This window comes from Armigeres subalbatus, chromosome 3 (genome assembly GCF_024139115.2).
Source record: "Armigeres subalbatus isolate Guangzhou_Male chromosome 3, GZ_Asu_2, whole genome shotgun sequence".
In the NCBI taxonomy this organism is placed as follows: domain Eukaryota; kingdom Metazoa; phylum Arthropoda; class Insecta; order Diptera; family Culicidae; genus Armigeres; species Armigeres subalbatus.
The window spans coordinates 303,881,126-303,905,663 of NC_085141.1; the positions used below are offsets into that span (position 1 = coordinate 303,881,126).

Consider the following 24,538-nt stretch of genomic DNA (forward strand, 5'->3'; position numbering starts at 1 on the left):
GCGTTTTCCAGGGTTTTCTTGGATGACCATGCACATATGCAATGAAGGCGACAGAGGACTTATCCGAGAGATTTCTTCGATAGCGCAGAACATATGTAGTGATCACATTTGATTTCAAGATGCGCAAAGAGCATGTACCACTTTTGAGACAAGTCCATAGACCCATGGTTACGAGTGTAGACCTTAAGGCCTTACTCCAGAGATTTCTTGGATGACTCGGAACATTTACTGTGAACGCATTCTATGCTAAGTACCACAAAGAGCATGTACCGTATTTGAATTTGCATAATAGGCCTTTGGTTACGCGAGTAGATCTTTAGGCTTTACTCCAGAGATTTCTCGGATGACTAAGACCTCATTTCAGGGATTTTTGCATTACCCGAAGGATATACTATGAACACCTTCAATTCTAAGAAGCGCAAAGAGCTTGTAGAATATTTGAAACTGGTTGAATGGCTTTTGGTTACGCGTGTAGACTCTTAAGCCTTACTTCGAAGATTTCTTGAATAACCATGGGCATAGGCTGTAAACCTTGACAATGTGCAAAAAGTATATGAGTTTCTGTTTCCAAAACTGTCAAAATTATCCAAATCGGTTGAAAATTGTTGAAGTTATGAGAATATCAATTTAGTGGAACACGGGTACCCTGTCGGCCATCCACGTGTGTTTTTTTTGTTGGCCGCATAAGGGTTAAAGCCACGGAAAATCAACTCAACTCAACTATCGGTCAGGACCTCAAGCGTCCCAGAAAAGGCAGATCAAAGGGTATCGTTCCAAAGGGTATCGACGGCAAATTCGTCAACGCGGAGTCAGACTCATCTGATTCAACTTCTCCGACCTCGAAAACACTGGCTCTAGAGATTTGCCATGATCCCATACCCGATACAGATGTGGTGTATTTGGATGAAGTGGAAACGGAAAATGTCGATTTCGACAATATACCCCACTTATCACATTCATAGTTCAATGGAACTGTAACGGTGCGCGAGCCAAGCTCGCTGAACTGCAGCTTATTGTGAATAAACACCATCCGACTATTATAGCTCTTCAGGAAACAAAACTAAATGGCATGAACCCTCATTTCAAAGTAAAAGGATATGACTTATATGTGAAATCTAGAACTGCTCACGGAGGTGGAGTAGCTCTTTTAGTTCTAGTACAACCAAAGTCGAACCTGTGAAGCTACAAACCACCATCGAAGCAATAGCTTTGAAAATCAACTATCCCTATAGTGCAACAGTCTGTTCTGTATACCTTCCTCCAAACGCTGAAGTAGACAAACTTGAATTGGAAGCAATGCTTAGCCAATTACTTCGCCCTGTCATAGTTCTCGGAGACTTTAACGCGAAATATGGACTATGGAGTCAACAAAACGACGACTCTCGTGGAAGTATGATAGCCGCTATTCTAGAAGAACAAAATCTAATAGTTTTAAATGACGGAAGTGTAACGCTTTATCCACATCAATTAGTTTATAGTTCATCGACGCCGGACATCTCTATTTGTAGCCCGAATTAGCAGATAAACTGGATTGGAAAGTGGGGGATGACCTCCACGGAAGTGACCATATACCAATATTCATCGGAAAATTCCATACTCCTGCTACACAGAAACGCCGCCCTTGTTGGAAAGTAGAAACGTCGATTGGACGAAATATGAGGAGGAAATTGAAAATAGAATCTCTCATGACCGTGTATATAGCATAGAAGAGCTAACAGAATGTATCGTTAGTGCCGCCAAACGATCTATACCGAAATCTTCCGAAGAAACTCCAACACGTGCTGTTCCATGGTGGTGTGATCGTGTAGCTGAGGCTGTCAGGAAAAGGCGGAAAGCCCTCAGAATCTGTCGAAGAATGGATAAAGATGGCCCAATGTTTCCGGTGATGCATGCTGAATTTCGTAGCGCCAGAAATGATCATTAGTGAAGAAAAGCAGAAGTCATGGGAACAATACCCGGGCAGCAGGGACTATGTCCAAGGGCTTGACGATCCCTCCCCAGGCCATCTGCGAGTTGTGGGGCTTGCCTAGGATGTGGTGGGGTTTGACAGTGGGCCCTGTTAAACCTCTATAAAAAGCTGCATGTATCCGCAAGTAGGCTCCACCAAAGCGACCGTGTGCCGCTCAAAGCGCACAAGCCCAAGTCGCTAAACAGCCCTGACACGACGGCCCTCCGACGAGACAGGAGGTTTGCGCAGGCCCAATAAGCCGCCTAGAAAACCAATCATTACGAACAATATAAGAGATAATGCGACTCGATATAATCGGCAAAGACCTAGGCGACGAATACAGGATCACGATTGGAAGCTTGGAACATGGAATTGCAAGTCGCTAGGTTTCGCAGGTTGCGACAGGATGATCTACGATGAATTACATCCCCGCAACTTCGACGTCGTGGCGCTGCAGGAGATTTGCTGGACAGGACAGAAAGTGTGGAAAAGCGGGCATCGAGCGGCTACCTTCTACCAAAGCTGTGGCACCACCAACGAGCTGGGAACCGGCTTCATAGTGCTGGGTAAGATGCGCCAACGCGTGATTGGGTGGCAGCCAATCAACGCAAGGATGTGCAAGCTGAGGATTAAAGGCCGTTTCTTCAACTATAGCATCATCAACGTGCACTGCCCACACGAAGGGAGACCCGACGACGAGAAAGAAGCGTTCTACGCACAGCTGGAGCAGACATACGATGGATGCCCACTGCGGGACGTTAAAATCGTCATCGGTGACATGAACGCACAGGTAGGAAGGAGGAAATGTATAGACCGGTCATCGGACCGGATAGTCTGCACACCGTATCGAATGACAACGGCCAACGATGTATAAACTTCGCAGCCTCCCGCGGAATGGTAGTCCGAAGCACCTTCTTTCCCCGCAAAATATCCACAAGGCCACATGGAGATCACCTAACCAAGAAACGGAAAACCAAATCGACCACGTTCAAAACGACGGTAAATTCTACTCCAACATCACGAACGTCCACACTTACCGCAATACGAATATTGAATCCGACCACTACCTCGTTGCAGTATGCCTGCGATCAAAACTCTCGACGGTGTACAACACGGGTCGAAGTCGAACGCCGCGGCTTAACATTGGGCGGCTACCTAACGACAGAGTAGCCCAAGGATACGCGCAGCAGCTAGAAGTGGCACTTTCAACGGAAGAGCAGCTAGGCGCAGCTGCTCTTGAAGATGGCTGGAGAGATATTCAGTCCGCCACCGCTGCACTTTGCACGGTGCCCCTGGATCAAAGAAACGGCTGGTATAACGGCGAATGTGAGCAGTTAGTGGAAGAGAAGAATGCAACATGGGCGAGATAGCTGCAACACCGCACGAGGGCGAACGAGGCACGATATAAACAGGTGCGGAACAGACAAAACTCGATTTTCCGTAGGAAAAGGGCCAGCAGGAAGATCGAGACCGTGCAGATACGGAGCAAGTGTACTGCGATAATAACACACGTAAGTTCTATGAGAAGTTGAACCGTTCACTTATAAGGACATAAACGGGAACCTTCTTACGAACGAGCGTGAGGTGATCCAAAGGTGGCGGCAGCACTACGAAGAACACCTGAATGGCGATGTGGCAGACGAAGATGGCGGTATGGTGATGGACCTGGGAGAACGCGCGCAGGACATAATTCTACCGGCTCCGGATCTCCAGGAAATCCAGGAGGAGATTGTCCGGCTCAAGAACAACAAAGCCCCTGGGGTTGACCAACTACCAGGAGAGCTATTTAAACACGGTGGTGAGGCACTGGCTAGAGCGCTGTACTGGGTCATTACCAAGATTTGGGAGGAGGAAGTTTTGCCGCAGGAGTGGATGGAAGGTGTCGTGTGTCCCATCTACAAAAAGGGCGATAAGCTGGATTGTAGCAACTACCGCGCAATCACATTGCTGAACGCCGCCTACAAGGTACTCTCCCAAATTTTATGCCGTCGACTGGCACCAACTGCAAGGGAGTTCGTGGGGCAGTACCAGGCGGGTTTTATGGGCGAACGCTCCACCACGGACCAGGTGTTTGCCATTCGCCAAGTACTGCAGAAATGCCGCGAATACAACGTGTCCACACATCATCTATTCATCGACTTCAAAGCCGCATATGATACAATCGATCGGGACCAGCTATGGCAGCTAATGCACGAACACGGTTTTCCGGATAAACTGATACGGTTGATCAAGGCGACGATGGATCGGGTGATGTGCGTAGTTCGAGTTTCAGGGGCATTCTCGAGTCACTTCGAAACCCGCAGAGGGTTACGGCAAGGTGATGGTCTTTCGTGTTTGCTATTCAACATCGCTTTGGAAGGTGTAATACGAAGAGCAGGGATTAACACGAGTGGTACAATTTTCAATAAGTCCGTCCAGCTATTTGGTTTCGCCGACGTCATAGATATTATGGCACGTAACTTTGAGAAGATGGAGGAAGCCTACATCAGACTGAAGAGGGAAGCTAAGCGGATCGGACTAGTCATCAACACGTCGAAGACGAAGTACATGATAGGAAGAGGTTCAAGAGAAGACAATGTGAGCCACCCACCGCGAGTTTGCATCGGTGGTGACGAAATCGAGGTGGTAGAAGAATTTGTGTACTTGGGCTCACTGGTGACTGCCGAAAATGACACCAGCAGAGAAATTCGGAGACGCATAGTGGCTGGAAATCGTACGTACATTGACTTCGCAAGACGCTCCGATCGAATAGAGTTCGCCGCCGTACCAAACTGACAATCTACAAAACGCTAATTAGACCGGTAGTCCTTTACGGACACGAGACCTGGACGATGCTCGTGGAGGGTCAACGCGTACTTGAGTTTTCGAAAGGGAAGTACTGCGTACCATTTATGGTGGGGTGCAAATGGGGGACGGTTCGTGGAAAAGGCGAATAAACCACGAGTTGCATCAGCTGTTGGGAGAACCATCCGTCATTTACACTGCTAAAATCGGACGACTGCGGTGGGCCGGGCACGTAGCCAGAATGTCGGACAGTAACCCGGTGAAAATGGTTCTCGACAACGATCCGACGGGCACAAGAAGCGAGGTGCGCAGCGGGCAAGGTGGATCGATCAGGTGGAAGATGACTTGCGGACCCTCCGTAGACTGCGTGGTTGGCGACGTGTAGCCATGGACCGAGCCGAATGGAGAAGACTCTTATATACCGCACAGGCCACTTCGGCCTTAGTCTGAATAAATAATAATAATAATGGGAACAATACGTTTCGTCTGTTAATCAGTCTACTCCAGTGAAGGAAATGTGGTCAAAAATTCGTTCTATCAACGGTAAACGATCGAGTAGCAAAGCAGAAGGAATCCTAGCTGGTTCAAGCTATATCACTGACCCCGAACTGATTACAGAACACCTGGCACTACACTTTGAGAGATCGTCGTCAGACGAAACACTTGATGATAGCTTTCGTCGGAGAAAAATGAGACTTGAAAAAATACCTGTTAGTTTTTCTGCGGATGAATCGGAATACACAAAAAAAAAATACTATGCATGAACTCCTATATCAATTAGATCGACTCACTGGTACATCTCCCGGTCCAGATGAAGTGCACAATGTGATGCTGCAACACCTACCGTACTATGCGAAAAGGAAACTTCTAGAAACATATAACCAGCTATGAACTACAAATGTTTTTCCTGAAATATGGCGAGAAACTTTGCTCATTCCTATTCCGAAACCAGGAAAATCCCCGAACAATCCCGACAACCTTCGTCCTATCCATCTATCCAGTTGCGTCCTCAAGCTATTCGAACGGATGATAAATCAAAGATTGATGGACGTATTGGAAGAACAGAACACTTTCGGCCATCAGCAAGCTGCTTTCAGAAAAGGAAGGCAAACCTTGGATACGCTGGCGGAAATAGAACAATTTGGACGGAAAGCAATGGAGAACAAGGAGCACGCTGAAATTCTATTCCTAGATATCGAAAAGGCCTATGACAGAACTTGGCGTCGCTTGGTTTTAGAAGGACTGTGTGAAGCTAACATTGGTGGAAGGATGGCCAAATTCTGCAATAAGTTCCTCGAAGAACGCACATTTAGGGTTTGCTACAACGGATACATCTCTTCGACAAAGGTACTTCAAAATGGAGTACCTCAAGGATCGGTGTTAGCCGTAACATTCTTTTTCCTCGCTGTGAATTCTATCCGAAAATACGTGAAGGACGCTGCTTTGTTGGAGATGTTTGCTGATGATATAACCGTCGGTGTCATCAGCTCAAATGTTCTTCACTCACGCTACAAATTACAGAAAGTTCTCAAACAAATTGCCCTATGGAGTAGAAGAACAGGTTTTAACATTTCGATCGCTAAAACAGTCGCCATGCATATTTGTTATAAGCGGTACCACAAAAAACAGCAGCCGCCTCTCAACTACGGGCATCAATCTATCAATTTTATTAAAGTACACAAAGTGCTAGGAATATGGTTAGACTCTCGGCTATGCTTCAAACAACATGTGATGACCTCTAAAACAGAAGGACGGAAGGTATTGAACTTGCTCAAATGTCTAAGTGGAAAAAGTTTCGGTGCAGACAGATCAACAATGTTCTGTATACTTCTCCCGAAATTGTTATACGGAGTCCTTGTTATAAGTGCAACCGATTTAAAACCTATATTTCCGATTTTCCATGAGGCTATTCGGTGCTGTACTGGCGCTTTCCGATCCAGTCCGATTGAAAGCGTCTTAGCTGACTCTGGAATATTGCCTTTGGATCTCTACGCGAAAGAACAAATTATTCTATACGCCATGAGACAACAGGAACGAATGCGCATTGATGTCAACTCCCCCCCCTTATCTCCGGGCTATGGAAGCTGCAAACATGCTCAATCTGGATATACCCAACATTATCGTTGGAGGAATTTCTTTGAAAGTGGAAAATGTTAACATTCCCCGGTTTGATCATGGTCCCCCAATATCAAAAAGGTTACAGTTCGAAGAAATTATCAGAAATGAATACTCGCAACGGATACATGTATACACCGATGGTTCTGTGAGTGAACTTGGAGTTGGCTGTGGCATTCATCACCCTGATCGCGACTTTAGTATACAGTTACCTAAAGGACTATCAATCTTCAGCGCTGAAGCATGGGCGATTCTTAAAGCTATAACCACAGACAAACAGACATAACACTTGTCAAATTTCCATCGTTCACTGATTTGCTGGTCAATTCAAATAATCATTAGTTGGCCAATCGATCACTCGTGGCGCGCACATCGTTTTTTCTCGAGTTTGATGTTTACTCACTACTGCCATCTAGTTCGTGATTTGCCCAACTTAGTGAAAACAACAGATGTCGTAAGTGTTTGAACGACGATGAATTTAATAAGTAAATGTTCAATGTGTTATGTCTGTTTGTCTGTGCTATAACCGAATATTCTGGATCAGCACCTTTAGTAATCTTTAGTAATACGCAGCGTACTCTCTGCTGTCCATGGTACAAATCTTAATCATCCGTGGATTACTCAAATTCGACGAAGTCTAGCGAGAAGTAAAGGTAACACGCATCTTTGTTGGATACCAGCTCATGTTGGTATACTTGGCAACGAACGTGCTGATGTACTTGCCAAGCAAGCTACAAGTTGTCCCACATTTGAAGTAACTCCTCACATTCCCTACCCTGATTTTAAACGACTGGTGCGTCATTCATTGTGGAACTCATGGTCCACTACATGGAACAGATGCACAACAAAGCTACGACAAATCAAAACATTTCCTTTTGAATGGACATCTTCAAGGAAATTTCAACGCCGTGACAGTAGGGTAATTACCCGCCTCAGGATCGGCCATACTACTTTAACACATGGTCACTTGATGTCCCGCACAGAACCTGAGCAGTGCGAAACATGCGGAGAAGCAGTAACGGTTAAACACATCATATTGGACTGTAGAAAATATGACCACATTCGGAACGAGTGTGGCATCGCTGACTCTTTGTACACCGCTATTGGAGACAACATTGAACAACTCAAAAAAACATTAGAATTTCTTAAAAAGGCTGGTATCTATTGTAAAGTATAATGTATATTTGTAATTCAGACAAAACTGACCTGAATGACCAAATTAAATAAATAAATAAATTGAGCTTTATATTCACATTATAATTACAAAGGATGGTTAACAATAATGTAAAAAGGCTATACAACTGAAAAACGAACTTTGACAGCTTGAAATATACTCGGAGACAAGTCAGCCTGGGGCTAAACGTCTCCTTAATAAAGGTACAAAAAAAGCTTGAAATATTAATTAAAAAAAAATATTTTGTAGTTACATAATTTAAGGTTTGGAGCCAAAATTACTCATTTTACAGCACAAATTGATATTTACAAAGGCTTTTTTACAACTATAGCTTATCTCCATTAATAATTTGATGAGATTTACAGAAATTATGATCGATAGGATATAAATCTTTGGATATACATCGACTTGGGACAATATTGCCAACTGTATTGAGAACAGGGTCATCTTCAGGAATAAGAGTCGCCTAACCATTAAATGCATTTAATACATCATCAAAATAGTTTCTGAATGAATGAGAGATGATTTAAACAACGGATATTGTTTTTAATCTTAAATTTGCTTTAGGCAAATTCAGATATTGTCGTAGAGTCAGAGGTCAACAAATCAACATGGAATACATTTTCAAGCGAAACATTATTTGAATAAAATCTCTAGAAGTGCAAGGAATGTATCACCCGTTCAGAATAAATTTAGCACACTTTTAATATGATTTCTGACCCTCGCTCGTTTTGCCCCGAGGGGGTGGCCATGTCGACCCATATGATAAATTTAGGCATCATAAAAACACCTTTTTGCCTTTCTCGTAAAACGAAGTTGCACCGAAAGGCTATCATTTCACTCCGAAAACGAACTTTTATAGAAGCCTCTGAGACCCATAGTGTTATATACCAATGGATTCAGCTCGACGAACTGAGCACATATCTGTCTGTCCGTGTGTATGTATGTGTGTATGTGTGTGCACAAAAGCTATAAAAAACATTAGACAACTTTTCGTATAGAAATCCTTAACCGATTTTCTCGCAACAAGTTTTATTCGATAGGGGACAAGGGCTTGTTGATCACTATTGAATTTGATAACGAATGGTCATTGCGTTTAAAAGTTATGTAGAAAATGGTACATCGGACCATATAAACCCCATATAAGGTTGGTGTCTTAACTAAATGTGAGAAAGGCACCACCAACGCTGGGTGGATTATTCTGGTTTTTTATAAGATACTCAAACGTCTCCAACGTTAACGTTAATCAACGTTTCCTGATACTTTTGTCAAAGGCAGCCCAAGTAACATTTTAAGTTTTATTCCGCTCTAAGAATGGTTTTCAAGATCAATTTATAAGATCTAACAATAAAACCGAGTAATATACGGAAACCTTCTGATGACCACTATAACAGTAAGATATTGCCAAGTGGCCCTCTCTAGATAACCACTATAAGCCTATTATAAGAGCATATAGAAACCCTTTTTAAACCACCCGCAAAAAAGGGAATTATGCTGCGGCAGCTGTCAAAATGTTGCTTTAAAAAAGAGAAACAAATCTTTGCAGAAAAATAATAACAAAATGGATTGTTGATGAAAATTATGATGATGACAACAAAATAATATTTTATTTCAGGTTGTTTTTTCGATTCAGTAACATTGAAAAGAAGTGCGCTTCCGATTTTATGGTCAAATGTTGTGAAAAAAAAGGTTGAACACCACGCGCCGGCCATATAACGTAGTTCAGGGAAATAAATCGTAAATATTGATTACCACAACATCTAGGATGTCCACTAAAACGATTAGTATTTTTGCCAAAACTATTAATTAATAAAATTATTTATCGGTAAAAGTATGATAAGCGGTAAAAATTTCGTTGAATCATGCATTTCAGTGATATATTTCACTGATTACGAAATGTTTTTCCGTTTTCAATATGGCCATCATGGAATTTGATCAGAAAAATTTTGCTTTTATAAAACACCGTCATAAACTCTTTCCAATACAAACATTCTTATGGGTGTAATTAATTTGACCACATTATGACCAAAAATTGTAGCTTTATTCGAGCATTGAAAATTGGATTTATTACGCTCTTCATCACTACCATAGATCTGTTCATATGGTCAATAGGCATTTGACGTTTGAAGCATTTTTCAGCAGATTTATGGGAGGTTTATTGATAGCAATAAGAGCGCCAATAAAACTGAGCAATCAGCTTGGTGATTGCTGTCATAAGTCCGCAATAAGAATTAGATAAATCCAAGAAGCATGGAAATTGTTACTTGGGAGGTCATCATAAAAGTGTTTCATGGACAAATCAGCTGAATTCGCAGGAGTTTCAATATTCTACAAATATTACCGCTTAGTGTGGCCGTCTTGCCCTACTGGCATCAATCTTTTTTGCTCTTCGCTTACAAATTTGGGTATATTCAGCAAGAAAAAAAAAAACATTTTGCTCAATGCATGTGACGTATATTAAATCAACTAGGCGTAATGAAAGTGATCAAATTTAAATACTTCGTTTGGCAACTTTAGACAATGTGTTGAATATAGCAATGATGATTAACGTTCCCTTGATTAAATCACAGTTTCCGGTCGCTTTGCAATCCACTTCTTAATCGTTTCGATGCTCGTAACGTTTTCCACCACCTTCTGCAGATTTGGTCGGTTAGCCACGAGATCAGTCTTAGCCATACCGTTCAGGTAGTCCAATACGGCAACAAAGAACAAATCGGCCCAGGAGAGCTATAAGATGAATCATTGGGATTAGTAAAGAAAGTTTCTACGGTATGTCGATTAATGTTGGAGCGCTTACTTTGCCGTTGGCCAAGTATCCGTTATTTTTACTGGCGATCTCGTCCAGCTTCTCCAGATAGAATGGGATGACCTCACTGTTTACGGTGGCGAACTTCTTTTCCTTTACGGCTTCATCTGGCTCATAGTGTGCCACCGCAAGTTCTACAAAGGAAGTAATATAACTATATTAGCTTTTTAATCACATTTTCCACATGTAGGAAGAAAAAGCGAAGAAAATTTAAACATGAAGAAGGAAGATGAATGAGTAGTTAAAAGACATAAACGATAGAGGTAGAAACGTAGAAAATGATAATAAAGTAAAATGAGAAGAAGGCAAAAGTGAACAAATCAGGAACAGCAAAAATATAAATGTAAGGGAAGATAAAATTGGAATGAGAAAACAGTTCGTAGTTAGATAATGTTATGAGTAATGCATCGAAAGCAACTATCAAAACTTACTGTGACGGAAATCGTTGACGGTATCGACGATAGTATCAATCTCGAGATTTTCCCAATCGTCAGCACCGGCCAGGCCAACCTGCTTGGCCAGATATCGGGCCATTGCCACCGACTGATGCGCCAGTTTTCCGTCCACCGACAGTACCGGCATCTGCCCCATAGGCATTGCTGTGAAACAAAAGAGATAAAGGAAATCAGTGACTGTTTTATTTCAATACTAGCAGACCCGACGAAGTTCGTTTCGCCTAAAATTGATTTATTCTCTGATTAGTTCACGAGTTATTCAGAAATTTATGTTTCATTTATATTTATATAGGAGCCCTCCTTTTTCAGAAGGGGGAAGAGTTTTAAAATACCACAGAAGCAATCCAAATCCTCCACATGCCAGATTTGGTTCCCTTTGCTTGATTAATTCTCGAGTTATGAAAAAATATGTTTCATTTGTATGGGGGCCTCCCCTTTTCAAAGGGAGGAGGGGCGTCGAACCATCTTAAGAACCTTCCCCGGTCCCAAAAACCTCTGCATACGACGATCGGTTCAGTAGTTTCAGAGTCTATAAGGGTAAGACAGACAGAAATTCATTTTTATGCATATAGATTAACAAATGATTTAAGAAAAGAACTTCAAATCATGATATCAAGAACGTAAAAAACTTACTTTTAATATTTTGTAACAACCTACCAATAATCTTCATTTTGATACATTGCCTGATGAAATCTTTCAGACGTTGAGGGCAGCAGGGACTATGTTGTATTCACAACCCCTCCCATCGGCTTCTGCGAGTTAGGAGAGATCCTGCCTAGAACGTGGTGGGGCTTGGCAGCGGGCTCTGTTAAACCTCTACAAAAAGCTGCATGTGTCCGCAAACAGGCTCTATAAAAGCGACCGTGTGCCGCTCAAAGCGCACAGGAGCCCAAGGAGTGTTAATTGGCACATCAGTATCAATGCCAGCGAGACCCTGATTATGGCATTCTGGCCGCGTGTTAACGGACCTTGTCTTGGATAGTCTAGTAATATTGTGAAAGCGAGGGCTGGCAGTGAGATATTCTACTCTCTAAGTAGAGCCGGGTGACACTGACTCAAAACGGCGAGTGGGCTAATGGCTAGGCTGTCTTCTGACCCCTAAAACCGTGGCGGGCCTTGTAGCACGCTGTCCAATCCTGCCATCAAGCTTTGCCTGCTGGGTGGGACTGGGCTCAGATGCCCTTTCCTGACTTGCGCTGATCTGGCTCTTTAGTGTTCAGAGCCCCGCACCTAGCATACGTTTGCGTTGCGTTTGACACATTTCCCATGGAAAACTGTCAAACGCAACGCAAACGTATTCTATGTGCGCGGCTCTTAAGTGCCAACCCTTGCCTGGGCTCCATGCATGCTCCGTAAGGCATGCAAAGATAACCATGGGATCATTAAAGGCGACTACTCTAGTAGTATTCAACGTCAGCCACAAGGGCGACATAATTACAATAAGTTAAGCACAAAATAATACTTTTGACGATGCGTTATGCATGGAGGTGGTAAATCTCTTTGCCAAGGGGGGTTTGATGAGGTCGCCCAGGAAGGCGGAGAGCGGAGTGACGGAGGCTGCAACTAGCAGCAACGGAGTCTCCCAGAAGTGACGGGGTATAGCAATATCATCACGCTCGGCAGGCCACTACGCGGGATGCGGGTGGTCGCCAAGCAACTCGATTATATCATCGAGTTCGTGAACGCAAGGCAGAACTTCAGTAATAACTTCAGTGAAACAGAACCTTCGGATGCTCCGCCAGGCTGTTCGAGTCGCAGGACAACAGGATGCGTTTATCAGGCGGGTGGTGGGAAGATAGAAGATAGCAAAGCCAAACGAAGTGCGACCATAAAGGCCAAACGTCGTTTGGATGGAGCAGATCGGGGTGCAGAAGAGCTCGAAGGGCGTCGACCCAAGAAGATGGCTTCTCGGCCCAAAAAGGCGAAAGGCACCAACCAGGCGCAAGTCACCAGGCTGCAAGAGGGTACCAGCCTGCCTACGCCATCGGCGCAAGGGACCGAAAATCTCTGACAGCTAATCAGTAGGGCAAAGCGGAAGTCGAACGCATCTCGACTTACAAATAAGCTAAGGACAGAGGCGAGGCCTTGTTGGTAAAAACTGATAAGCTAAAGTACGCTGAAGTCCTTGAATCGATGCGGGCGGCCGAAAATCTTTCGGCGCTGGGTCAGGACGTGTGAAGCGTCAGACGCACCAAGACCGGTGAAATGATCTTGGTTCTGAAACGCGGAGCGCAGGCTAGTGGGACTGACTACAGGAAGCTGGCCCAAGAAGTCGTGGGAGACGACGCCGAGGTGAGGTCGTTGGGGACAAATAACTGGACAAGGTCACGAACACGGACGTCCCTTTGGCACGCACGTACCTTAGGTTACCGGTTGTGGTAGCCAAAAAGGTAATGAAGCGAGGGAAATTGAAGATCGGTTGGTCCGTATGCCCAATGAGCAAACTCCAGCCGCCTTTAGTGGACAGGTACTATCGGTGTAAGGGCCCAGACCGTAACCTGTGTCGTCGTTGTGGTGAGGAAGAACACTAGGCGCAGGAATGCGATAAGGCACCAAAGTGTCTCATCTGCGCCAGCAAAAAGCAAGCCTGTAGCCACGTTATGGGTGGATCTTCATGTTCCATCGAAGAGAAAAATAGGAATAAGCCGTGCAAGTAGCACAGCTGAATCTTAAGCACTGTGCAACTGCCCAGCAGCTGCTGTGGTAATCGGTCTCGGAGTCGAGGGCCGATGTCGCCCTCCTGCCCGACCCTTACATTAAATATTTCCATTATCGTCATCGATATGACTTTTTTAATCGAGAGACGAAATGCCACGTTTATAATCGCGAAAGATTTAAAGTTAAAGGCAAAATTATGCACAGCCAAGGTTCTTCATCTGGTTCAAGAAAAATTGGACAATGGAAAGAGTTTTCCGATCTAATCAACATTGGCGGAGTGTCGTTTGTCCAGGCCCGGATTTATGCGGGGTTGGTGGTGCGTGACTCCGGGCCCCAATAAATATTGTGTATCAAAACCAACCTGTTTTGTACATTTTGGGGCCCCCACAAGCTGTCGGCCCCGGGCCCCCTTCCGGCTAAATCCGGCCCTGCGTTTGTCTCTTTTCATCTGCCGCAAAATAATAACTGTAGTAGTGCAACTTCGAGTGGCAGCACAAACACTCACATAAAACAAGTGGATGTTGGTTTCCAATCTTACTCCACCCTTATATGTGAACCTTAAACCTTAAACCAGACCATTTATTTCTTTTTAAATTGTTTTTAAAAATAATTACCACCTTCGATTGTTTATTTATTCAAATGTTTCAGTATGGTAAATAGCGGGCTTAGTAGTCATATGGCTACTGCTTCTGCCTCATACGCAGGAGGTCGTGGGTTCAATCCCAGGTCCGTTCCATTCTCCTACTTTGTATCTTTCTCTATGTTTCTCATGTTCTAGCAATCGCTAGAACTGGAAATGGACTTCCATACCATTTCCATCTCAATTCCTATATCTTCTTCTTCTTCTTCTTATTGGCATTACATCCCCACACTGGGACAGAGCCGCCTCGCAGCTTGTGTTCATTAAGCACTTCCACAGTTATTAACTGCGAGGTTTCTAAGCCAGGTTACCATTTTTGCATTCGTATATCATGAGGCGATGATACTTTTATGCCCAGGGAAGTCGAGACGATTTCCAATCCGAAAATTGTCTAGACCGGCACCGGGAATCGATTTCAGCCACCCTCAGCATGGTCTTGCTTTGTAGCCGCGCGTCTTACCGCACGGCTAAGGAGGGCCCCTATACCTATTCAACTTGAATATTCTAACAGTAATCTGCTAGAATTGGAAATGAACTATAAAGGGCGTTTCCAAACATCCAATAAGAAATTCCATCAGTTGCTTTCTCCTATCTATCACATTGGCAGCTCGTTAACCAAGACGGACCTCTGCCTCTCGAACCTAACCCAAAAATTCCAACAAATTCCGCATGAACTCGTGGCAAGTGCAGAGGTATATTCGGCTTGCAGTGGGCGAGTGATTGCATCATCATTTCCTCCCCCTTCCCTACTTTGACTTGCATTCTGACGTGGAATTATGACCTAACAAATGAGATAACCAGTACTTGTACATTGAAGATGTGAGCTAGTCCCCAGAAAACATCTGTTGGTTCCCTGTGCAAGAACAGCTGATCTGGTCATAATGGAGTAGCAACTACGAGTAGTCAATCAAGCTCAAGCTCAAGCTCAAATGTTTCAGTATGGTGAACATTATTATTATTTTATTTATTATTATGGTGAACATACAATATTTTATTAATGCCTTTTTGATAAATGCCATCGTTTTGAATAGCAGTTTTGAGCTTGTTCCAGGTCCCCCCCCCTTTACCCCCATGGGTAAAGGTGTTGTGAAGTCTTATCCTTATCTTCTTGTTCTTATTGGCATTACATTCCCCACTGGCACATTGCCGCCTCGCTGCTTAGTGTTCATTCAGCACTTCTACAGTTATTAATCGCGAGGTTTCATGGCCAATTTACCATTTTTGCATTCGTATATCACCATGAGGCTAACACGCTAACAGCTAACACTTTTATGCCCAGGAAAGTCAAGACAATTTCCAAACCAAAAATTTACCTAAACCGGCACCGAGAATTGAACCCAGCCACCCTCAGCATGGTATTTCTTTATAGCCGCGCATCTTACCGCTATGTTAAGTAGGGCCCCTTATAGTCCCTGCTGTATCATTGACGATGTAAATTCCAAGTTCATATCATTTACTTGACCTTATACATCAACAAAAAGAAATAAATAAAATTTTAGACAAAAATCGTTGCCATCTTCTATTGCAACTTGCACCTTTAGTACTAATTAGGGTAAGTTTAGCTTAAGTTAAAACATTGTAACTGTCACAGACAATTTGAAAAAAAGGCAAGCACCATTCAGACATGAACCTAAAAACCTCTAACAGTAAATAATTAAAAAAAAAAAGTTTGCGCCCGTTGCCATACGATAAAAATAAACTGACAATTGTAATCAGATCCTCTCACTGGGGGTCCAAATACGACTGGTTGTTTGTTGACCGCTTTCTTGATAATTCCAGACTCGGTTTTCAAACATGGTGCACTTATATGACACCGAGCGATGATATCGTTAGGTGGCACCAGGTAATTAGTAATATGTACTGCAAACGGCTTGAGCGACCATCTTCAAATCTGGTGTGACAAAAGTGATAAGGAAAGCTAAATTCAGAAGCCTTATCTTTATTGCCCATGCATTCATAACTGTCTCATCTGCCTAGGAAACCAAGCAAATATGGGACAGTTATACTTATAGCGACATTATAGCTATACGCGATTTGATAACGAAATGATTGCATCATAGACCAATCGGATGTTAATGAAAGGTACGTCATTTGATTGTTACGCAATCAAACTTGACTCATTCGGTTGCACTAATCTGAATTCTGATGCCGAAAAAATAATGCTAGCTTATGTTCAGTAACGCTTATTTGCATAGGCGACCATATTCATGAAACTTAACTCATTCGTTATTTTCAAAAATCTGCTTTGAACTCGTAATGTTGTTAAAAGACGAGTTAGTGCTATCCTATTTAATTTCACCACTTGATAGTACTTAACTAAGTCCGAGAAACTGAAAACGGCCTTACTCTTGAGGTCGAAATACGTATCCGTAAAGACACAATCAAGTGGTGGAATGGAATGGGATGGTACTAATTCGTCTTATGACAAGTGAAGACATTCCACTAAAAAGCTCTATAAATAATTTACTTATCGTAATCAATCATTATTATTAATTAGTAGCAGAGAAAATAATTGAAGCAGTTACTCACTTGGCTTTACAGCTGGCCAGTCCGCGGATTCGATTCGGTTATCCTCGAAGGGCAGATTGCCGTAGGACAGTAGGAACCGCAGGGGCTCGCCGAGGGCCTTGACGTTGAAGTAGGAGAGCTTATATTCCGGCATCTTGTTGTTTGGATTTTATAGGATTTGATGTACTGTAAAGCAATAAGTAATGGATTAATGTACATATGTATAGAACCGATTGCTGTTAAATTCAATAGTGAGCAACAAGGCTTTGTCCCTGTCGAATGCAATTTGTTGCGAAAAAAATCGGTTAAGGATTACTATATGAGAAGATGGCTAATGTTTTCCTTTACTTCGATGCACTCACATATACACGGACAGACAGACATTTGCTAAGCTCTTTGATTTACGATACGACATATTTAGGATACCTTTTTCAAAAGGGGAAAACGTTCGTATCAGTCTCAGATTAAAAATTGCTAATACGTTTTCACTCCATTCCACCTTTTTATTTTGATAGAACAAATTTTAAATTAAATTGGATAGTACTAATTCGTCTTTTAACAGGTGAAGACATTCGACCAAAATCTCTAAATAATTTACTAATATAAAATAATGTTGCTATTATTTTGTAATATTGTTATTATTATTATATTATTAATTATTTCATATATTAATATTAAAAACTTTTTGGATGAAAATACAAGACATAACCCTAACGGCATTTGAACGAGTGCAGCGTGATATCACATAAATATCTCTGTTCAAATCGTAGAAAACAATGTTTACAATTCATTCTACTCACGTTTATGTGCAGAGGGATGCCACATGTACTTCGCATCCAAACTATCATTTAAATGTACAAGTAGACAAATTGGCACCTTCATAAGTTACTGGATCGTTAACTTCACGTCAAAAGTAATAAAATCTGAACAATAAAGTAAGTTGATTACGGACATCCAGCTACTGCACATGCTGTTTCTGGTCGAAGGTACAGTAATATACTGTCTTTGCTTTACAAAAGTTCTTTCTCTGATGTCGTTGAATATTTACACAAAGATAATTTATTACAATACTTTTGAAGTACTGAGCTTGTATATTGATAGAAACTTTCTCTGTGGGTAACTGTTAGGTATTTGTCAATAACATGAAATGGGCAAAACGTGCAACTTATTTGTTTTTACTATTGGAGGTAAGATATCCCGCTCACTCCATTCGTCTTCATTTCCGTTTCAAGGAAATTTGTTCAGATAATATGGCATACGACTCTGCAAAAAATAAGTATTTATAAGTAGAAGAGTTTCAAGTATCGTTTTGTTTTATTTGTAAGCCTTCTTAAAAACTACAATTTATTTTATATTTTATTTTACTCCGATAAAACTGCTTGTTTTCCATTAGAACTTTATTCTTTATTTGGAGCAGGGAAAAGCCCGTTTGAGTAGAATTATTCATGAAATCTTTCTCAAACGGGCGCAAAACCTCCTCTTCTTTTATATCAACAGATAACAATATTTCCAAATGATACATAATTTTGCTTAAACTTAACTTCCTAATTACTTAATATTATACAAAAAATACATCAATAAAGCTACCTGGCCTAATGTGTAATACTGTCGGATGTAGAGAGGAGTATAGTGAACCTTTTCCGAAGAATACACCGGGAAAGATGAAAATCAAACGCGGTAGAGCAACGATTGAAAGTGCGACACATGCTAGTGAAAGGCTCGTTTTGCGCATAATTTGTGCGAGCTCCTCTCAAAAAAATGAAAGGAGTTGATCGAAGTGGACGGTAGGTAGGGTATATTAAGGTTCAATTGAGAAAGGAGAGCGGGGGAATCAATTCTCGATTGTAGAAGATCTAAAACGAACAGCGCCTTGGATACGTCTCGACGATCACTTAATAGATTTAAACCAGTGAGTCGGCAGCGTGCCTCATAGCTGGGTAAATTATGTGGGTCATTCCAAGGAAGACGACGTAGAGCGAAACGGACGAATTTACGCTGAATTGCTTCGATTCGCATTATGCTATTTTGATAAAAAGGAGCCCAGACAACTGATGAATATTCTAGTAATGACCTCACTAAAGCGCAGTAAAGCGATTTTAGACATTGGATATTATTGAAGTGCTTTGTTATGCGAAAAATAAATCCGAGTGTTTTGAACGCTTTCGAGGTAATATAGGCGATGTGATCCTTGAAAGTCAATTGAAAATCTAATAACACACCTAGGTCTTTAGGAACAGATTCTCGTTTAATAACTGTAGGTCTGCTTTTAAAACAAAAGTCAACCGCAGAGCGCTTAAGGGAAAAAGAAATTACAGAACACTTATCGGCGTTGAGGACCATGCGATTTGTCTCACACCATTTGACGAAAGTGTCCAGCTGACGTTACAAAAATAGAGCATCCTGATCATGATCAACCATCCAGTACAATTTAAAATCATCGGCAAACGAAAGCTTGAAAGATTCGAGTATGAGATTCACATCATTTAAATATATATTAGAAATATCAAAGGACCTAAGTGGCTCCCTTGTGTTACACCTGAGGTATCGCCAACGGGGGTGTCATTGGGCCAAAATGTGATAAGCTCCAAGTAAATGTTACAACACTCTAGTAGTTAACATTGGAATAATGTTTTAATTAGTTTGGTACAAGCTTGAATAATAAATTTACCGCTGTTTGGGGAAAAAATAATGAATTATGGAAATTCTTCAAAGTTATATGTTGTTCAAAATTGGCCCATTCTCACCCCGCACGGGGGGTAACATTGGGCCAAATGAAATAGTTCAGCGGTGACGATGAAACAATTCAATCGTTCATTCAAAATAATTGCCTACATTACGGCTCTTACCAACTTACTCAACTGAAAGCTTGGCCCAATCTCACCCTTTTTTTGCGTGCATTGCTCGTTGCTACGAAAAACCAGAACCGTTATATAAATATTATTAAAATTCGATAAAACAACAACAGATTATCGTAACATGATAACCAGGTATCCATCGATCTAAAAACTAGTTATGTAATAGATTTGTGGGGCAGTACTGACACTATTTTAATACGGTTTCATTCGCTCAATAGTTTTACATTCAAATTCCAAGCATTATCGTACGAGCACAATTAGTTTTTGGAATTTGTTTTGTGATTTCCTAGACGTGAATTTTAATATAACTTCGAACTGTTTGAATTCTTCATCAAAATTAGTAACGGTTTTTGAGTTATTAGGAGTTGAAACATTTTTCGTTTTTGGCCCAATCTTACCACTCTAGGCCCAATGTCACCCCGGACGACGGTAACATCTATATATTGCGAGGTAGAGTCTCCAATGCTGATGGCCATTTCACGACCAGTTAGATAGTCTCAGTTAGATTCTCCAATGCTGATGGCCATTTCACGACCAGTTAGATTCAAGCCAGAACAGAAAGGATCCGGAAAAACCTAGGCGATCAAACTTGGCAACCGTTTATTATGATTGATTTTATCGAAGGCAGCCGAAAAATCAGTGTAAATTGAGTCTGATAAACGATGTGTAGAGAGTCAAATTCGTATCGATTGAACGCCTTGCCATAAACTTATGTTGATGGTCAGAGATGAATTATTGACAGTTGTGGAGTGAAAACTTCTAGACTACTTGTTCGAACAATTTTGAAGTGGCGCATAGTGCGGCTATACCACGATAATTACTGGCTTCACGCTTGTTTCCTCTCTTGAAGACATGGAAAATGAAAGACTTCTTTCAATGCCCGAGTTGAAGCGATGCTAGCTACCCTAGTAGCACAACTCATGCTGATTTGGTTGCCTCAACTCAAATAAGACCAAATTTGGTTGCATTCGAGTAACTGTAACTACTCTACAACATGTGTGTTGCTCGGGTAGAGGAACGGATAGATCACTGTAATCATCAATTATTAATAAGCTATCCCTTATAATAATTTCGTTGGTGATCCAATTAAGTGAATGCTGATCAATCATATTCGAGTCTTGTGTGTGATCCGGGGGAATATAGACGACACATATATAAAGAGAGTGAGATTGAAAACTCACAGCTACCCAAAGCTGTTCGACGGTATCAGTATTCGGTACTGCAATTTGTCGAGAACTGCTACACATGTGTTATAAGGGGATAGAACTTTAAGCACGTTTAAACATCTGTTCCTTTACATAAGCGTCGTTTTTCGTTCGTTCCAATGCCAAAGGCATATTTATAAATACTGGCATACAGCACCATACAGTGACTCCACAGATATGAATCGTCCACAGTTATGAAGCAAAATAATTAACTCCATAACTGATGGTTTGATCCATAAGTAAGACACACGAAGGCCTTTGTCTAGCATTATAATATAAGCCTTATTCTATTTGTTCAGAAAAAACGCCTTATTCTAATTATATCCGTCCTTCAATATACTGTAGTAGCATGTTTTGCGATGACCTACACAGCGTATGTTTTTAATGTTCTTCTATCTTTTTATATCATTGTAAAGCAACCCCACTTGTATGAAGCCTCATATAAAAATGGTGGCATTATAATAATTTCAATCTGAAACGATCTTCTCCAGTCAGCATGCATACACATAATATTTAGTTACCGTCATCGGGGGTTACAATGGGTCAAGGGGGTGAGAAACAAAATCGTCCAAAAAGGTGTCTTATAATTTTGTTTTCTTGCCCTCAGATACAATCGATCTATTCTACACGCATTCTAAGTGATGAAACAGTGACCCATTCTCACCCCGATTTGGCCCATTGTCACCCCCGACGACGGTATTACAAATTTAATCTCATCGCCCACGCCCTGAATCGATCGTCGTCATCGTTTTGATCCTCAAACATGACTACTTTGTAGGAAAATAAGCGCTAACGTTAATGTGGGTTTTTAACTGATTCATAGTTGTGGGATGACTGTATCAATCATTTTTCGCATCTTTCTAATTTGCAACTGTGATTGAACTCCTACTACAATACTCACTTCACCGGTATGTGCGTATATGTGCTCCAAGCGGCTAACGAAACTATAAACTAACTGTCATAAACGCTATATTTCTCATTAAAATTAAATTACGTGAATGAAATCTATTTATACAGAATAGTTGATTATATTTTCTATGCCTATTGTAGAACATGCAGTACGAAACTCCATCGCAGTTACTATTTCGAACGCTTCAAAAATAACATCACTGGAAAAATTGACCTCAACCTTCAAGTACTATGCCTCTCAATAGATTGAATAATTTGCTTATAACTCATCACATCGGTTCCACTACTTCCATTTCACGCCGGCATTATACAACCCCGGTTCCATTCATTCTTCTCGCCTTATGTTTTACTACACAACAATATGATATGTCTGTCACAATCAATCATACCAAATTTGATGTCACCAAAAGAGGCACTTAGTAACCTCGTTATTATCACAGTCGATTTAATCTTGATTGAACCTACCTTGCTGGTATCTATCTGCCGGCCGGTGCTACTGGAGTGATCAGACTAAACCTGCTCGACACTGGGGGTTTTATTTATATACCCACCGCACCGTGGGATGAATTCGCAGGGAGTACACGCCCGAGTAAAAAATATTTTATTAGAATACTATAATTATTTAATAAAATTTCAGTGTTGGAAATTACACTTTTGCTATAAATGATTGTATTGCTTAGCGTGAGGAGAAGCATATTCTTCATTCACGTTCAAAAGTTATCGAAAATGAAACGCAAGAGATGGGAACAAATTTTGCACACTCGCGTTGAAAATCTAACATGGTCAGGAGGAATGATTTCAAAGTGTCTAAAATTACCAAAATTGACTGTAAAAACTGTCAAACGTTATCAGGAAACACTATTGCTGAATCGCGTAGAACAAAACAATCGTAGAAGTGGATCATACGACCAGAAACTACAAGTGAAAGTCTGCAGAGCAGTTCGGAACCATTTTGGGATTTCCTTGCGTGATTTAGCAAAAAGATTCACTGCGCCGTACAGCACAGCTCAAATAATCTTTCGGCGCGAATGTTTCAAGTCATATGATGTCAGTAAGCGTCCCAACAGGACCCTGAAACAGAATCTGGTTGCCAAACATCGCGCAAGAATGCTGGTCGAGCAAGTTCTGACGAAATACAATTGATGTATTTTGATGGGCGATGAAATTGATATTAAAATTGACTTTCAATTCCCCCTGCCCTTTGGTTCAGAAAGGGTAAGGGCGCGTTCTGCCAACTTGGTCGAGGCAGATTTCAAGTGTGAACAAGTTACTACATGGACGTTCTAAAGTGCCTGAATGAAATGTGTAGCTTGTGAGGAGCCCTTGAAGATGTGATGTTGGATCAGTATCTTGATATTAATCAGAATTTATAATGTAAATTATTATAATTTTTTTAATAACACTACTTTATTCCGTTACGTATTTAGTATACTTGAGTTTTAACTAAAAACACAATGTCAGTTTTGATCACAAATACAATGTCGGTAGTAATTACAAACTTATACTTATCAGTATTTTTACTTGATTCGCGATCCTAATTGAAAACTCCGATATAATAATATTCATAGTTTATCGCGTGTATTCAGAATGTTTTGTTCAAAATTACAAGACCTAATAATGATCCATAATTTGCATCCGCTGAACCATTCTGAACGGCCGTATTGAGAATATCACCTATAACATCTTCTCTGCTTAAATAACAGACGCGAGACGCCTGATACTGGATTGTCTGATTTTCCTCAATCTCTGGTGCTTGGCTTCCCGGTGGAACTTATATTGAGTATCCTTCGGAAAGAATGGGGATGGGGGAGTCAATTAAGGCAACATTCGTTTGAACAGTGACTTGTCTTTGTGGACGGGGACTCGAGCTCGACTGTCGATTTCGGGAGTCTGGTGGCGCTCTCGCGCGGACCAGCACTGTCAACAGGTAGCAGAGACCCTCGCGTTGATGGTGTTGGTTTGCATGGGAGAGCTGTTGAATTCGTCGGGTCGTCGTTTGGGTCTTTGTTTGCAGCAGCGTATGGGTAGTTGTTACGTATTAATCTATCAAGAAATCTCGTTAATTATTAAATAAAATGTATGGTATTTGAAACAAATTCACTTTGACATTGAAAATATAATTATAACAAATGATATGATATGGAATTATGCCTATTTTTCTGATTTGTTTCAAAGAAACAAATGATTTTTATTGAGGAACATATAGAAGCATGTACAAAAAAATCTTCTCAGAAAAGCAAAAACGTAAAAATTGAAAGGGATTTCAAAAATTTCTTCAGTAGAAGCTAGATAGCAAATGTGAGCATGTTTTGAGACACTAATAGATCACTTATATGCATGTATGTGTGCGTATGTGTGCAAATTCTAAAATTTACTACCATAAAAATCTCACTCATTTTTAAGGTATTGAACAAGTTTAGTTTTACCAAATTAGGCAACCATAAGGTGAAATATATGTTATTATTGAACGCTATCGAGTTT

The 24,538-nt window shown here is 41.3% G+C and overlaps 2 protein-coding genes across 3 annotated transcripts in view; one reads left to right on the forward strand and one right to left on the reverse strand.

Annotated features, from left to right (window-relative positions):
- LOC134220585 (enoyl-CoA hydratase domain-containing protein 3, mitochondrial-like) overlaps positions 1 to 24,538 on the forward strand; it is a 54,930-nt gene that overhangs the window by 6,204 nt on the left and 24,188 nt on the right. The gene's annotated exons all lie outside the window — the stretch shown is intronic.
- On the reverse strand, positions 10,454 to 22,632 carry LOC134225052 (glutathione S-transferase-like). Of its 2 annotated transcripts, none has more exons than XM_062704815.1 (5): positions 22,523 to 22,632; positions 17,110 to 17,274; positions 11,259 to 11,426; positions 10,819 to 10,961; positions 10,454 to 10,748 (listed from the first exon to the last, which is right to left on the reverse strand). In XM_062704815.1, the coding sequence occupies exons 2-5, from the start codon at positions 17,240 to 17,242 to the stop codon at positions 10,581 to 10,583; spliced, it is 612 nt and encodes a 203-aa protein (XP_062560799.1). In that variant the 5' UTR covers positions 17,243 to 17,274; positions 22,523 to 22,632; the 3' UTR covers positions 10,454 to 10,580. The 2 variants fall into 2 exon arrangements, with proteins under 2 accessions (XP_062560799.1, XP_062560798.1); XM_062704814.1 differs by lacking the exon at positions 22,523 to 22,632 and adding an exon at positions 17,889 to 18,028.

What these genes read in the sequence shown, in the direction of transcription:
- LOC134225052 (XM_062704815.1), bottom strand. Translation starts at nt 17,242, where the DNA reads ATGCCGGAATATAAGCTCTCCTACTTCAACGTCAAGGCCCTCGGCGAG. An exon ending in CTGGCCAGCTGTAAAGCCAA is followed by an intron (nt 11,427 to 17,109) that starts GTGAGTAACTGC and finishes TTTGTTTCACAG; the next exon opens with CAATGCCTATGGGGCAGATG. An exon ending in GATACTTGGCCAACGGCAAA is followed by an intron (nt 10,749 to 10,818) that starts GTAAGCGCTCCA and finishes TTCATCTTATAG; the next exon opens with CTCTCCTGGGCCGATTTGTT.